The 17091-nt window shown below is 32.5% G+C and overlaps 2 protein-coding genes across 2 annotated transcripts; both read right to left on the bottom strand.

The window, feature by feature from the left end:
- Nucleotides 1-323: 323 nt before the first annotated feature.
- Nucleotides 324-1894, bottom strand: LOC108915996. Its single transcript, XM_018722170.1, has one exon. It carries the CDS (start codon nt 1776-1778, stop codon nt 966-968), a length of 813 nt encoding a protein of 270 aa, XP_018577686.1. The 5' UTR covers nt 1779-1894; the 3' UTR covers nt 324-965.
- A 2307-nt stretch (nt 1895-4201) lies between these two features.
- LOC108915997 (GDP-fucose protein O-fucosyltransferase 1) lies at nt 4202-16950 on the bottom strand. The gene is made up of 4 exons (XM_018722171.1): nt 16830-16950; nt 16509-16769; nt 16269-16454; nt 4202-5250 (listed from the first exon to the last, which is right to left on the bottom strand). Exons 1-4 carry the CDS (start codon nt 16921-16923, stop codon nt 4622-4624), a joined length of 1170 nt encoding a protein of 389 aa, XP_018577687.1. The 5' UTR covers nt 16924-16950; the 3' UTR covers nt 4202-4621.
- Nucleotides 16951-17091: the final 141 nt, after the last annotated feature.

The raw sequence follows: 17091 nt of genomic DNA, 5'->3' as shown, positions 1-17091 counted from the left end.
CATTTATATGTATTTATTTTCATTGTTTTTTTTGCCATAAGTACTAAAAAGGAAAATTAAATTAAATTTAATTTTAAATTAATTTCTAGTGCCCAAGGACCTGTCAAGGGATTGATTTTCTAACCAAAAATCTATGTACTAAAATAGATAAAAGTTTACAGAGAACACTACGAGAACTGATCCTGATTTAGTTCGTTAATTAAATAAAAAAATAAATGCCGTAAATACATAATTACAGAATATGTACCGTTATGAAATCGTCAACATAACGTAGGCAATTAATTTAAAATTATTTGATAGATTTAAAAGTAAAAGTCACAAAATTATATTAAAAATTTATTTCAAATATACAATATAGTGTATAATTAATAATTCGTTATATACAAGAATAAAATTAGTAGCTCCTAAAACGAAGCCATTATTTATCTACAGTTTTTGTCCCTGAACATTCAAGTCTAAAATGATAAACTCTGGATCTCATTCATCCTATTTGACTAAGATTAAACATTTAGAGATACCTACACAAATAAACATGTCTACAACTACCTGGGCCCAGGTAGATATTAAAATGGAATGTATTTCTAAGAATAGAATTTTCTGCCTCTGGCAAGAACAAAGACTTAAAGGTTCAGGGTTGATTCACCCCTTCACGCATCCATTTTTACAAAAATACAATTACATAGTTAACATCACTATCACATGGTCTGGTATTTTAATACCGTCACGAAATAAGCCATTTTCTTTGCAAATGTCAAATAAACTATATTGTATCACAAAATATAGCACACATAATTTTGATAACTATGACAAATTTGCAAAGAAAATAAATACTCTTCGTTGTCAAAAGGAGATCGTATGTAAGAAATTTATTTCACAACACGCTACTCCTGATGCTTCTGGCGGAAGTTGGGGTCAGCCTCGACGGGCGGCGATATTTCCTAGAAAAATAGCAGCTATCACTTCTATTATACAGTCATAGCTAGAAAAGGCCGTTGTTGTAAACCATCTCCAGTGTCCTTTGCTTGTGCCGAACATAAATCTGGCGTGGACATCGACCTGTTGAGTTTCCCATCTCCCATACTAAAACTGAATATGGACACCAATGACGTAATGCGATCGATTTCCATAGCAGACCCCCCATTTGACTCCTGGTTTCTCTCCGACGCCGCGTCAACCTCTTTGCTTACTACGTCAGACAGAAGCGTAGCGTCATCCAAAAAAACCGAGTCGTCATGCACCTCACTTTCCTCATCCTGTTTACTTCTTTTCGGCAAGATGGATTGGACGGCTTCTTCGGTCTCCCATTCGGCTACTGCTCGTCGTCTTTTTAATGAGGGCGAGTTGCTTCTTTCACGTAACACATTAGAACTTTTGTCCAAGTCGAAATAAGTCAATTCCGAAGAATGATAAGGCGGGTGATTCTCTTTATCTTGATTTTCCGCACACTTAACACACGTTGCTTGCAAAAACTCTTGTAAATTGTCACTACTTGAAGAAGATTGCTGTATGTCATCAGGAAGATCAGTCGACTCTAAACCGGCTTCCTCGGCAGTTAATCCAACTAAATCTTCTTCAGGAACCACAGGCCTAACTTGAACTGGCGCTGGTGCTTGATAATGGACCATGTTGTAAGCCTCTTCCATAAAAATATACCGCGCTTTCTGTAGCACAGTAGCAACAAGTAAATTTTTGTGCAAACTAACACCTCCGCGATGAGATCTACTTTGTGCAATTTTTGTTAATGATATCCCAATTAACCTTTGTGCTTCACTTGCCATAATTCACAAAATGTTTAATAATATTGCAGGTTTTTTTACAGTAATTATCGTACAGACACAGACTTTCACTAACCACTTCCTTCTCACAAACTTTCGACTAAAATGCAAAGGAGTGCGTGTTCACATATACTTATAGCTTTATTTAGTGACGTCACAACCTACTTTCAACGTGTCGTTCACCAATCAGACACGTCCTTGTCGAGCATAGCCGCGATTATTCGGGGCGATCCGAGCATCAGTGGGCGATAGCAACAGGGCTCTTTAGGCTCATTATCCGTATAGATTTTCCTTATTGTAACCTTTATCCACATCTACGGTAACGTTTATTAAAAGCGGAAGTTATAGTAAGAAAAAATACATCTTGCGTACGCAAGCATCGAAGATTTCTTTGTCTGATATGCTTTAACATACAATATAAACGTCTGGTTTCTCATTTATAACTAGGTACATACTTTACGACAATGGTAAAATATTTGCTTTTATCTTAGAAATATACAATTATATTAAATGCATGACTCATAAACGGAAAGCTACAAAATCGATTCATGCACCTACTCCTCAAGGTATTTTTGCAATATCTAGGTACTATAATTAATTATAATTAAAAAACATTTTTAAATCCCCTGCAGATTATATTTTACCTCAATTCTGATTCAAAAATATAGAAATATAAAGTAAATTCCTTCACATAGGTATTTTGCTACATAATGTTTTTAATAAAGGAATTTTTAATTGTCAAATGAATTTTGAATCATTTTTGAAGAAATTTGAAACAGATAAAATAATAATTACTTGTAATTCATTTTCAAATATTTATTTTTTAATCTACTAATAAAAAAAACATTTTCTAAAATATAAAAAACTGAATTCTAATTATTTCCTTTCTAGCTTATTTTTTCTACTGTAGTGATGAATTTCTTTTGCAACCAAACACTCTTCTAATAGTGTGCCCAGTATAAACGTTTAAAATAAGAAAAAGAATTAAATAACACCAGTGATAGCCAGTGACAATTAAAGTTATATTGGTGGCAGATACTTTGATACTTAAGCATAGGACCCATGCCATCTTTTAGAGAATGATTTCCAGGTCCAAAATACAGGTGTCTAAACTTAACATCAAGAAAACGGTTGCACATGTGTATTTAAATTTTACTTTGATCCTAACATTCCATTTTTCAAAATTAATGCTGTTCAAGAAAAACGAAAATTTTGTGATTATGAGAAAAATATATTTTACAAATATACATGCAGATCCTTTAGATTGGGTAGGCAATCCCTATTTTAATGCTTTATTTCAATCAAATGTCCATAATTAAAATTATCCATATGAGTACAGAAATCATATCGTAGAAAAAGGTATATATCCCAAGCTTGATTATCAAATAAGACCACTGTAGCATTAACCAACTCTTTACAATATTTAAGTTTAGGAATCCTGTGTTAGCAGAACCTGAAGCAAGATGGCAAGTTGTGATAAAAAAATGTTTATTACAAAATAAGTGTATTGTATAAGTCTGTAAAACTATAAGTGCTATGTTTTAAAAATAAAAACATTAAATATTATTAGTAAAGTAACTATACAAGGGTTGCCTTTTATATTTTGGGAAAAAAGAAATTGATCATTGCATATGGCTTTATTGTTTTCCAAAATATTCTCTATGAAAGTCAATACACTTTTGCATGCGCTTGAACCAATTTTAAAATCACTTTTTCCATTCCGATTGAGGTACATACCTCCAAACCATGCATTTTGAACACATCAAATGTTGACCTCATAATTTATTGTTGATGTACAGGAATAAAAAAAGTATTTGGGTACCAAATCAGGGCTGTACAGCGGATGACATCAATTCGACTTTTTCACTTCTCAAAAAGTCTCTGGTTTGAGCCGATGTGTGAGAGTTCGCTTGTCCTGGTGGAGAATGATGCGTCTTCGGCAGTTGGTTTTCCTTATTTTTCCAAAGACTTCTGGCAAAAAAATGGTTGTGTATCATTCAGAATTGACCGTCCGATGTTGCACTAATGGTACAGTACATGTTGGCTTTTCCAAAAAAACAGGCGACCATTTGCATAGAAGTGCTTCGTGTGTGATCTACTTTTGCTGGATTTGGCTCATCTCGGAAGACCCATACAGTCGACTGCTATTTTGTCACTGTAAACTATACAAATAGCGCATGTACGTCAAAACGTTCTGAGTAAGTATACCGACAAAAAGTTGAACTTTACAGTAGGAACGTCAGTTATCAAATGGCAGCATCAGGACCATCCATACCCAAAATATAAAAGGTAAAACCTTCTCAAAATCAATAAGAAATCTAAGAATATTACTATTCAACATATAAAAATTTATAATTGTACATGTTAATTGTCAGTCAATGTTTCACTTTCAAAATCAGAATGTTAAGATAACCAAAACAAGTGTACAAACTTTTTTATTTTTTTATTGTATAACTGTAACTCTACAAGAGGATATCGGTGACATTGATTACTATGTATAAAAAGTTCGCAGCTCCGAGATTTTATAAAAAATTATTCTCGTAAGTTTTCAAATAATACAGTATTATGTTCACAATTCCTTCATCAATATGAAGACACAAGATTTACCCTCTATAAAAACTGTTATAAAAAGTATTAAATAAATGCAATATAGCTTTCATTAGACAGTCGTTATTTTCTCTCTCTTGAGGGACATACTTTTTTTTGAAAACACACCATTTGTCTTACTATTATTAACAATACTGCAATTCTAATTATTTTTCCATGCAATAAAATAATTTAAATATTTACTTTTAAACTACATGTAGCATGTAATGTATTCAATCAGGTGATTTAACTGCCAAAAATTACAATTCATCGTGTGAAGGATCACTGCCCTTATAATTTTTCTCTGAAGGATATGCCCAAAATGAAGATGGAAACCCTTTTACATCTCTTTCTCTTTTCACAAAAGCACTAAACGATGATATACAATTTCCAATGAAATGATTGGACATACCAAGAATGGCTAAATCAATATGTGGACTCGATTTATTGAACTTAAATACTTGCACCTTCATTCTTTTAAGTGCTATTTCTAATTCATTTAACATATGATTATTATCTGAAGCAACATAAACTGACTTAATTGTACGATCATTTTTATTATTAACCGAATTGTTAATGTTTTTTATCACTCGTTTCAGCTGTCTTAATACAGTTTCCTTAGAGGGTAAACACATGTCTTTTGTGGCTTTTCCTTTTTCATTTTGGTAACCAACACATTGAGCTGCAGCAAACAGATTCGGACTTTCAGGTATATGTTCACAAGCTCTCACCCAATCAATTCCATTTCTTAAATGGATGCCAACAAAACCTCCTTTTGGTAAATTGTTTCTAATAAATTCATTCGCTTCTTTTTCAATATTATCTGACCATTGTAAATACTTCTGCAGCTTTCTATTTTCTGATAGCACGGGGAAGCTACCAGGCGCTCCTAAAACAAATATTTTACGTTCCAGTAGATAAAATATACAAAACAGTATTAAATATGTATTTTCTTCTCTTCTCTATAAAACCTACTCTATAAAATTGTTAGTAACTAACTTAGGAAAATATTTTGTAGGTAATCATAGTGGTATTCAGCAATGATTTATGATACTTACTACAAAGAATTAACAAACATTGTTGTCAAACGTTCAAGTGTTATAATTTTTTTCACAGAAATCTTGAATTTCTTAGTAATATATTTTGTTTTTTGTTATACAGGGTGTTTCGCTTAAGAAGCACAGAGCAGGGCATGTAGGGGAACCCAAAATATGGTGATTTAACGGTGATTTAACACAGCTTACCCTTATACTAAGCTGAACCCCTGAGAAGTTATAGGCCTTGAAAGTGAGGTTTCAAATTTCGAAAAAAATCAATATCTCAGTTATACTTGAGCTTAGAAAAACCAAATTTGGTACACGATGTGAGTGTACCAAGACAGTAAGTAGACTTCAATTGAAGCATTTGAAGGGTTGATAAATCATCGAAAATTCAAATGTTGGCTATTAAACGTCAAAATGACGATCAGGAAAAAAGTCATTTAATTTTAGGAAATGTTTGCTGAGAATTTTGAAAGGGTAGTTTTCATTTAGCGAACAAGTTGACATGCTATTACTGCAGTGGTGGCTCGGGACAATGAGAATAAGTGACGCATATTCATTGACTGACTAAAAAGAAAAAAAAAAAGCAGACGGATGATAAAACGGCTTTAAATGAATCTGGAAATTTTTAGTTGCATTTGCAATATTACCAAAAAACTGGCGTTCGCAAGAAGGATTTTCATTTAGATTTTATAAAAAAATAGAAATATATTAATTCGTTGTGGATTTCTGCGAACATTAACGCACACCACGTTCCAAAGAAGCTTCGTGGTTAAGACAGCCTTGTGTGACGTTCCCAAAATTGTTAAATCCCTCCTTATTCCACATGCCCGTCTTTACACCCACAATTAAACAGGGCATACAGAAAAGTTATTTTAAATAAACACTTCCACACAACCACTTATACTTTTGACTTCTCCTTTTTTCCACATCGAGAGAAGGCACAGGTCTCTCGCAACTTAAAAAAACTTTTTGTCCTCGATTTTTCATCTGGAAAATGGCGGTTCCAATAAAATACATACTGGATCATTCATAGGAAACATTTCTACAATTATTGATACAAAACAAATATTAACAAAGAACCATTATATGGTAATCGTGCACTGGGCGACGTATCGTATAAACTGTTAAAAGGCAAGCGATGGACGATGGCGATGCTGCTTCAATTTCCGCGTCACTCGTTCCCCCACGCTGTAATTTACTCATGTGTAGGCCGCCTCGTTGCCATGACAACCGCCGTAAACAATGCTACAAAGTGAAGCGAAATATAAACTGATTTCGATCCACGTCACTTGGTTATTCTATGTTGTATGTGCAACTATTCTGTTCATTTCTGCGTATAAAACAAACACAATACAATTTCAATATAAAATTATACCTAAATTATAAAATTTATATAAAATTAAAAATAATTTTAAACTGCACAACTAAACTGAAATTTTAAGTGAAGTGGTGCATCACTTGCATCACCTGGCGAGCCGCCACTGTATTAGTGTTAGGTTTCTGTGAAGGAAATTACAGAAGTGTTAAAGAATATCGGAGAAGATTTCCAAATCGTGTAATCCCCATTTTCCAATGTTGAAAGACGGGCTCAAGAAGCAGACAAGTTTTTCAGTAACACTCGAGGATGTGTGAATTACAATCAGGGCACGAGACGAAGAACTTATTTTGAATACAATTGAAGATAACCCACATATTAGTACTAGAATTCTATCTTGACAAACTTCTATGCACCAAGTGATCAGATGTAATCTACTACACCAAATAGTGCAAGAATTATTACCGAATGATTTGGTTAAAGGTGTGAATTTCTGTCAGTTTATTTTACATCAACGCATTAATTTTCAAAAGAAAATTAGCTTTACTGATGAAACTTGTTTCACCTGCAGAGGTATTAAGAATTTATATAACTATGTGTGAGTATTCCGAAGTAAACCCTCACTCAGTAACTCCTCGACATTTCCAAGTCGAGTTTAAAATAAATGTTTATATATTTAATTGGTTCAGATATTTTACCGAATCGACTAAATGGCGGCGAAGCTTACTTAAAATTTCTCCAAAACACTCTCCCGGATTTACTTGATGAGGTGCCACTACAACTCGGACTGGAACATTGGCTTATACATGTTGGAGCACCCCCTCATTTTAGTAATATGAGACTTTTTTAACCACCAGTATCCAAATAAATGAATTAGAAGAGGAAATAATTGCCCACAAGTTTAGCCTCCATGCCTATCTAGCCTATCTTTTTTAGAATACCCGTTACCCGTTATGTTTTATGTTTATTATTAGAATTTGTTTTATTTATTATTGTTTATTATATATATTATATTTCCAAAACATTGTGCATTTATTTTTGACCTACTTTTATGTAATCTTATCATATTTTTGTTTTTAATTAAAATTTTTAAGTTAATAAAAATATCTTCGGCTTCGGCCAAAAAAATCACATTCGGTCGGTCTCTACTCTACTTACTGTCGATTAATGCTCTTGATACACTCACATCATATATTAAATTTGGTTTTTCTAAGTTCAAGTATAACTGTGATACCGATTTTTTTCGAAATTTGAAACCCCACTTTCAAGGCCTATAACTTTTCAGGGGTGCGTGCAGCTTAGTATAAAGGTAAGTTTTGTTAAATCACCATATTTTGGGTTCCCTACATGCCTCTGCTCTGTGTCGCTTCTTATGCAAAACACCCTGTATTTACAAGTTGTTTCAGAAAAATGTATCATCAATATTAAAAGTATTAAATTAAAAAAAAATAAGATGATTTTTCCTATGAACTACAGATTTATCGTCTTTTGTTTTCAAGATAAACTATAGGTTACCTGCTGCCTGCAATTCCATCTCATTATATATCAAGTGCGCTTGCTGCTTGATTTGTTCATTTCAGGGCTCAAATGAAGTTTGTCCAGTTACACAAGGGTGTTTCCATCTGAAATGGGTCATAAATATTGTCTAATTCACTAAATGGTTTCATTCTTAAAAGAAAAGTTTAAAGTTTGAAGTGAATCTGGTAAACATTATCTCTTCAGGTTTGCTCTTTGTCTGAGTAGATATGTAGTGAGAATTTACAGACTATAAAATAATATTGTCTGTTAGAACAATTTAAATAAAATAATCTAAATGAATCAAACAGTTTACACACAAAAAGTAAATACTTTGGAAAAACTTAATACTTGCAGTACACATAAAATTCATCCACAATGACTATTTTCTTAAAAAAAAAAAAGAATTAGTGCAGGTAATCCAAATTCATTTGAGACCTGAGGGTAGGATGCGCCGAGGCAAAGTAGTGGAGTGGGAAATGAAGCAGAACAAGAGGTTACATTGTGCTTAAATTTCCATCTTATCAAGTGCGCCGACTTTTTGATTTCGCATTTCAGGGCTCACATGAAATTTGTCCAGTTGTACAAACATTTGCAGCAATAGAAATCGTTTTGAAAGTCTGTTGTCACATGTTTCATTATTTAATGATAAATAACATTTTATAAAATTAGTTTCCAAAATTTTATTATGTATATCTTCTTACTAATTAAATAATAAAAATATATTTTATTTAGATGTAATTTTTTTTTCTAAAACTCCTATCAAATGAAGTTCTTTAATAACAAAAATCTCGGTATGCAAAAAAGTATCTAATCTCATAGAAAAGATTCTTAACCAATGATATTGCGGGTAACAACTACTCTATGGACTGCATATACCAACTAGTATTGAATTGTACCACCAATAAACAACCGCCAGTAAACAGCCAATAATTAATAATTATCTAAAATAAAAATAAAAAATGATGTCTAATATAAACACAGCCAGTAATAATTATCTATGCAAAATACAAATTAAAAATATGCCTTAAAATTATTATTACAAAAACACATACCTGACATATCGACATTGTTATATAATGTAATCTTTTAAAAAGATGTTTTCGATGTTTTATTCTTGTTATTTTAACGTCACAAATACGAATATGTAAAAATAACCACAATAGAAAAATCTTACTTTACTACATTTTACTTATGATTGCTATTGCAAGTGGCAAATGAAATTAACAAATATTAATAGAACAAACACATATATAAAACACAAAACTTTTAAGGACTGCACATCCATACGCGGTAAGGTGGAGTTTGAATGTAACGCATAGAAACAAATGGGTTAAAACATACATGTCGCGGTACAAGCGGTATATTTAAATTCGAATAACTCTACCGCCATCGCTACCACGTATGTATGTGCAGGCCTTTAGAGAAAATGAAATTTTGAAACGACAATGTCAAAAGTGTTGACAATTTGATTAGATTACTTGGCCACTTGAAAATGCAATCGTGACCATTTTTACATATTGGTCTTTGTCAAGGGTGATTATAGTACAACAAGAATATATTGTTACCAGTGATTTCTATAATATTCCTAAGATCATTCAATGCTAGTTGGGACATGTAGCACAGAGTTGTTTCTCGCAATATCATCAGTTAAGAATCTTGTCTGTAAGATTATATATCTTTTACATACATAGATTTTGGGTCTCGAAGAACATTTGACTTTATTTGCCAGGATTTTTAGAAATATTTTTAAATTAGATTAATACCTTTAAAATAAAATAAAAATAAGAGTTAATAATAAAATTCATATTTTAAAAAAATAATAATAAAAACATACTAGGGACTGTGAATTAATTTTGAGGGATTTAGAATAAATGACGTACTTTATGCTATATCGCATTGGACACTTCTGTAACTATATTCATATCCAAGCTCTGTCATTAACCTTTACACTTTATTATGTGTCATTTTGCTGAAATATAAACAATATATTTTTTCTCAGCTCTGAAGTCAAATTAGGAGCCAACAAAACACCATTTGTGGGGAGTTTTACTTTTTCTGTTTAATTTAAAGTGCTACTGAAAATCATTTAATGTTGTTCGAAATATACACCATCGATAAAAACGTGTGAATATTGGTTTCCACGTTTTAGAAATGGTCATTTCGATACAGTTGACAAAGAATGACCTGGTCAACCGAAAAAGTTTGAAGATGAAGAATTGGAAGTATTCATGTCAAACGCAAGATAAATAGTTGAATATTGAACGCACAACAGTTTCCAAATGTTTAAATGCATATGATTCAAAGCCAGGAAATTGAAGCCGTACGAATTGAAGCTGAAAGATGTTGAACGACGATTTTTCACGGGTGAACAATTGCTTCAATGGCAAAAAACAAAATGTTTTTTGTATTACTGGTGATGAAAAATGGATACATTATAATAGTCCCAAGCGTAGAAAATCATAGGGTTTGCCTGCATTAAAGATCAACGGCAAGTGCCAATATTCATGGATTAAAGCTCATGCTCTGTATTTGGTGAGACCAGCTTGGTATTGTCTACTATGAGCTGCTTAAACCAAATAAAACCATGTCTTGTGAACGCTACTGAATACAATTGATTCGTTTAAGCCACGCATTGTAGGAAAAGTGACCACAATTCAAGCAGACATGATAAAATAAATTTTCAACATGACAACGCTTGATCACATGTAGCTCATGCAGTGAAAAAATACTTACATGTAACACTACCCAACAGTCACTCACCGATCGGAATGAAACTTGGCACACCAATAGAACTCTAGAAAATATTGAACCCGTATTTTTTTATTTTCGTGGAATTCGCTTTCAAGAGGTAGAAACCACCCCTAGAATACGATAAGAGCGAAAATCTCTATAAATCTCCATAAATGAAATAAATATTGTAATGAATATGTAAAATAGGGGATATCAGTTGATATATCATGTTTTTTTTCACGATCAATGAGGCCAGGGGACTCGCGCTAATCAAGCACACCATACATGAGGGTGGGGGTTGGGTTAGGTAGAGGGATGGTGTTGGTGAGAGCAAGAGTATGGTTGGTTTAGGTGGGTGCCGTGGAGTTAGGATGGAAAGGTTTAGCTGGGCATTTGATGTTGGAGTAAAGGGGTTGATTATTTTAGGAACCCCTCCTTGGAGTGGGAGGGTTAGTTGGTGTGAGTTTGGGTGATAAATATATATATATTTAATTTTATTTATCTCTTACCGCCTTCTAGGGATGGTTTCTACGCCTTGAAAGTGAATTCCGAGAAAATTAAAAAATTCGGGTTCAATATTTTTTAGAGTTCTATCGATGTGCCAAGTTTCATTCTGAATGGTGAATGATGGTTGGGTAGTGTTACTTGTTAGGTAGTGTAGGACGGTTGGGTAGTGTTACTTGTTAGAAATGCTGAAATGGAATGTTTTAAATCCCTCAAAATTAATTCACAATCCTAGTTTACAGGATGTCCCAAAATAACGTATACAACAGAAGATCACAGGTTCGTGGACTCAAAATAGGCAGATTTGGGCTAATTCATCTATATCTGAAATCGTTTTATTCGGCCGCTCGATGGCCCCAAAGTTCGTGAAAATTTTTTGAATTTTGTAAATAATTGGAATATGTATTATTCACTTTTGATTATTTTTGGGCTGTGGATTTTTCTGCTTTCAATCTACAAAATTTGGTGTCGTTCAGTGTTTTTTTAAAACTTACAACTCCTACAAAATTGATGTACGGTGATAAAATATCTGTTCGTAACTTCTTCCTCTTTTGGGGCAATAACGACAACTATTTTTTATGTGATAGGTGATACCATTTGGAAGTTTTTGGGCCTCTAGAATTTTAATTAAATGAGCGGTTTGGGTACAATAAAATATTTTTTAAATGTATACATTATCTTGCCACCCATATTACAATACTTAATAAAGTGCTAGTAAGCTCTGATTTTATAGGTTGACTGTAATTTCAATTTCATATTTAAATCATTATATTATTATTAGCCCTGTTATTCTACCCAATAGACTGAATGGAGAATTTTTATTTAGAATTTTTGAAAAACCCAAGTTATTAGAAAATGTGCCATTATTACTCAGCTCAGAGCTAATATGTGGTTTATGCAAGGACATTTAAATAAAGGGGACTTATTTATTTACATTTCTAGATGAAGCCTTGTCTATTCACAGTCTAATTGTATCATTGTTGTCAGCTGTTTAATTATACTGGAAATGTACTTAATATTTTTATTGCAATTTTCATCACAATTGTGAAAATTATTATTATAGGATAGTATTATTAAGTTATGCATACAATATTGTTAAATTCTGTACATATTAAACTATTTTTCATTTTTCATATTTGCCATGTTTGAAGACTTGGCAACTACGCAATAATTTGTAGCATGTTCCTCGTTCGTTCTGCCGTGGTTGACAGAATATGGCGTCTCTTGTTAGAAAATAGTTGTGATTTTAGTAAGTGAAACGTGATTAGTGTTTATACATGTATTTTGGATAAACTTTTAAGGTGTGAATATGGTTAGACAGTGCAGAATTTGTAAGAAATTGGATTATAAACATCCACATCAGCTATCCTTCCACAGGTAAGCGTGCTTGAAGGTGACTTTGGAATGTATATGCAACTGTGGCCATTGTCGTGCGTGTGGGTAACTTTTATTTGAATAACGGTAAAATTTTATAAAACTGACTTGGTATTTTTTTTAAATTTTTGCTGAAATAGTAAGAAAACAATAATATGAACCACGTTTGGCCATTAAAATCAAAGGAAAATGCTGAACCACAAATAAGTTACAGACATTATTTATATTTAATATATTTATAGGTATTTCAATGTTATCCCATATACCCAACATTATAAATTTTAATCATTCATCATTTTCATTTTCCTCTACGACAAAAACCTTTTCAAAAATATATTTACAATTTTACTAAATGCACGAGCATAAAAACTGAATAAATACAACAGCAAAAATATGGTGGTGGTTCACTTATACATAAAAATACCGAAGATGCAATCGACTGAAAGTTGCATTCATTCAACCATTTGATGTTCTCCTTTGGGAATATATTTTTATGTCTCACTGAAAATTTGCCTCAGTATTCTAAAAGTGAAATGTGAACGTTTTTTGGATGCTTGGGGATGGTGCAACAAGAAAGAAATGGTTACAGTTATTGGGATTCCAAGAAGTTATAAAAATATTATATATACTTATTATAAAAATACTGAGTAGCTGTTCAAATATATTGACTTAGGACTATAAAATATTTTATTTTGGCCCATCCAAAATGTACGACGTTGGTGATGTAATCGCGCGCATCAGTTGGATGAAAATAAAGCCCTCTGCTTTCCCCTTGTCTAGCTTCACCCAACATATGAGATAGACTGTGACATGCATAGTCCCCTTTATTTAAATGTCCTTGGGTTTATGCATGATAGCACTCCACCACATTTCACTGTAAATGTCCCGCAGCATCTGAACCAGATTCCCTTGTCAATGGATCGGTACAGGGGATAAGGTTTCTGTTCACCAGACTTAACACCTTGCGACTATTATCTTTGTGGCACTCTGAAAACAACAGTGCATGTTTCCACATCTAACACTGAAGAAAATGCCGTAAATGTTTTAAAAAATAGCCCTTAAGAACTGCAAAGGGTGTCCTTTAACTTTCTTCGCTGAATTAACCTTTGTTGTAGAAACAATGTTGGTCATTTTTAACAGTTTTTTAATAAGTTGTATTAAATTTAATCTCCAGCAATTTTTATTGTATTTGATTGTTTTTGCGAATTGTTTCAGTTAAATTAGGCACGTTGTAAATAACTCAATTCGTCGTATGTGTGTATCCATATCAAAAAATGAAGTAGCATGTGGTATACCTTATTAGTAAACACTCATTAAGAATTGGTAGGTGCAGTGAATTAAAGATCAAACTGAAATTACAGTCAACATACAAAATCAGAGACTACTAGCACATTGTAAGTATTGTAATATGGGTGGTAATATAATGTATGTATACATTTAAAAAATATTTTTATGTACTCAATCCACTCAATCAGTGGCGGCTCGTGACATTGAGAATTGGTGAAGCATATTCATTGATTGACTAAAAAGAAAAAAAAGCTTCGCTGGCGAAAATTTTCAAATTTTCAAGGTCAAACGACTTTAAATGAATCTGGAAATTTTTAGTTGCATTTGCAATATTACTGAAAAACTGACGTTCGTGAGAAGGATTTTCTTTTAGATTTTATAAAAAATAGAAGTATTAGTTCGACTTGTGGACTTCTGCGAACATTAACGCACACCGTACATGTATGTTCGAAAGAAGCTTTGTGGTTACAACGCGTGATGTTCCCAAAATTGTTAAATCCCTTCTCATTCCACACGCCTTACTTTACACCCACAATTAAACACGCCATACAGAAAAGTTTTTTTAAATGAACACTTTCACACAACTACTTATACTCCGAATACCATTCATTCCGAAACTTTCAAACGTACACGTTGTCTTTTGACTTTCCCTTTTTTCCATATTGAGAAAATAAGGTACAGCTCTCCCGCAATTTAAAAAATCCTTTTCGTCCTCAATTTCCATCTGAAAAATGGCGTTTCCAATAAAATACATACTGGATCATTACATAGAAAACATTTCTAGAATAATTATACAAAACAAATATTAACAAAGAACCGTTATAATCGTGCACTGGGCGACGCGTATCATATAAACTGTTAAAGGCAGGCGATGAGCGATGCTGCTTCAATTTCTGCGTCACTCGGTCCCCACGCGGCACGCCGTAGTTTAATCCTGTGTTGGCCGCCTCGTTGCCATGACAACCGCCGTAAACAGCACAACGAAGAGAAGCAGAATACAGACTGACTTCAATCTGCGTCACTTGCGTATACTATACGTTGTATGGTCCGAGGTTGATGTTCGCGCTCAACGAAGGCAATGTTTTTAAAGAAGCCGTTCACCGCGCAACTATTCTGTTTATTTCTGCATATTAAACAAACAAACACAATACATTTTCAATATAGAATTATACCTAAATTATAAAATTTATATAAAATTAAAAATAATTTTATAAAATTAAAAATAATTTTAAATTGTACAACCAAAAGGAAATTTTAGGTGAAGCGTCACGTGACGAGCCGTCACTGCACTCAATTAATAAAAATGCTACAAGAGACCCAAAAACATCCAAATGGTATCACCTATCAAATAAAACATTGTTGTTATAATAATAACAATAGCCCAAAAGAGGAAAAAGTTATGAACGGATATTATCACCATACATCATTTTTGTAGAAGTTGAAAGTATTAAAAAACACTGTATAACATCAAAATTTATAGATTGGTAGCAAAAGTCCGCACCCCAAAAACAATGAAAATTGAATATGTATTCGAGTTGAATTAGTCCAAGAATCTGTGGTCTTTAGTTGTACACGTTATTCTGGGACACCCTGTATAAACACTTTCTGCAACTATTTTAATAGGTGATATCACTACTTTATAATCTGTAAAAATTAAACAAATGTTTATTTGTATAAAAAACAAAACAAACGGAAATAATGCCTGATATAATTATTTATATCTAGTACAATTTTATAATTGTACTAGAAAGGATAACCACAAAAATATTTTGACCTAAACCTAAAATATTCCAAAATTGCACATAATAAAGTGCCCTGTGCAACATATTTAAAACATAACCAAACCAGAATATTTAGAGTATCTCAAAAAAAATTTCCATCAAATTATAATACGATGTTGATATTGGCAAAATTTGTTAAGAAAATTAAGTTCCTTGAAAACAAATGACAGCCTTGGACATAACACAGCAAAAAATCATTTTATTTTTTAATATTTTATAGTACTTAGGATTTATGGGTATGTGCTTCTGAAACACACTGTATATTATAATTAATGAAATAAAGATATGCATTAATTGCCTAATCCAAGGTTCTGTTATATGGATGTTGCAACAATATTGTTCTTTAAATAAATACCTGTAAATGCTAAAACTGGCCATTTGGTTGGTGCATACTTTTCTCTCCACTGCTGTGCCATATTATCATGATAAATGTCATAATGAAATGGGCTATAAAACTCCGAACCTATAAAATCAATGTTAAATGTATCCCAAAATGGTTTGAAAGGGTTTCCTTCTTTAGCGTTACAGCTCGCTCCTGAACCTAAAATTATAAGTTTTAATTAGTTTCGTTAAAATAACGAAAACAATCTTTTACCTCTTGCCATATAACAAAATGCTACACGTTGATTTTCTTGCCATTCATATGGAGCTATTTTCTCCATAAATAACTCCATTGTCATTACTTTATGATATTTTTCCAAGGGATCAACCTTAAAGTATGTATTAAAAGGTACTTGAATAGATTTAGGTTCTCCATAACGATATTCGACCCAGGGAGGTAGGACCAAAGTTCTGTTCAAGCCATGTGCAAAACTTAGTGCACCCAGAAAATGATCAGCTTGATTTCCAAACCTACCTAAATATTTTTCATAATTCATAATAGTTATTGACGTTTACTATTAATTTATTCTCTTACCCATACAGGGACAATATACAACATAACCTAATGGATCAAATTTTACAGAAGCAAATATTTTTAACAAACATAGAAACAGTAACAGTTTAAACATATTTTTCCTTTTTTGTTTTTCTTTCGATTTTTTTAATCATGGAGACTTATACAAGGAGCCCGAACTCCATGTAAACAAGAATCTTACAAAAATAAGAGGGCGCTAGTGTTCCATATGTCCCATATGTAGAGAGGGGAGATAAAAAGCGGCAGTTTTGAATATTTATAT

Source organism: Anoplophora glabripennis, unplaced genomic scaffold (genome assembly GCF_000390285.2).
Source record: "Anoplophora glabripennis isolate ALB-LARVAE unplaced genomic scaffold, Agla_2.0 scaffold1400, whole genome shotgun sequence".
Lineage (NCBI taxonomy): Eukaryota > Metazoa > Arthropoda > Insecta > Coleoptera > Cerambycidae > Anoplophora > Anoplophora glabripennis.
The sequence above is the reverse complement of the archived record's forward strand: the minus strand, read 5'-3'. Positions and strand labels throughout refer to the sequence as shown.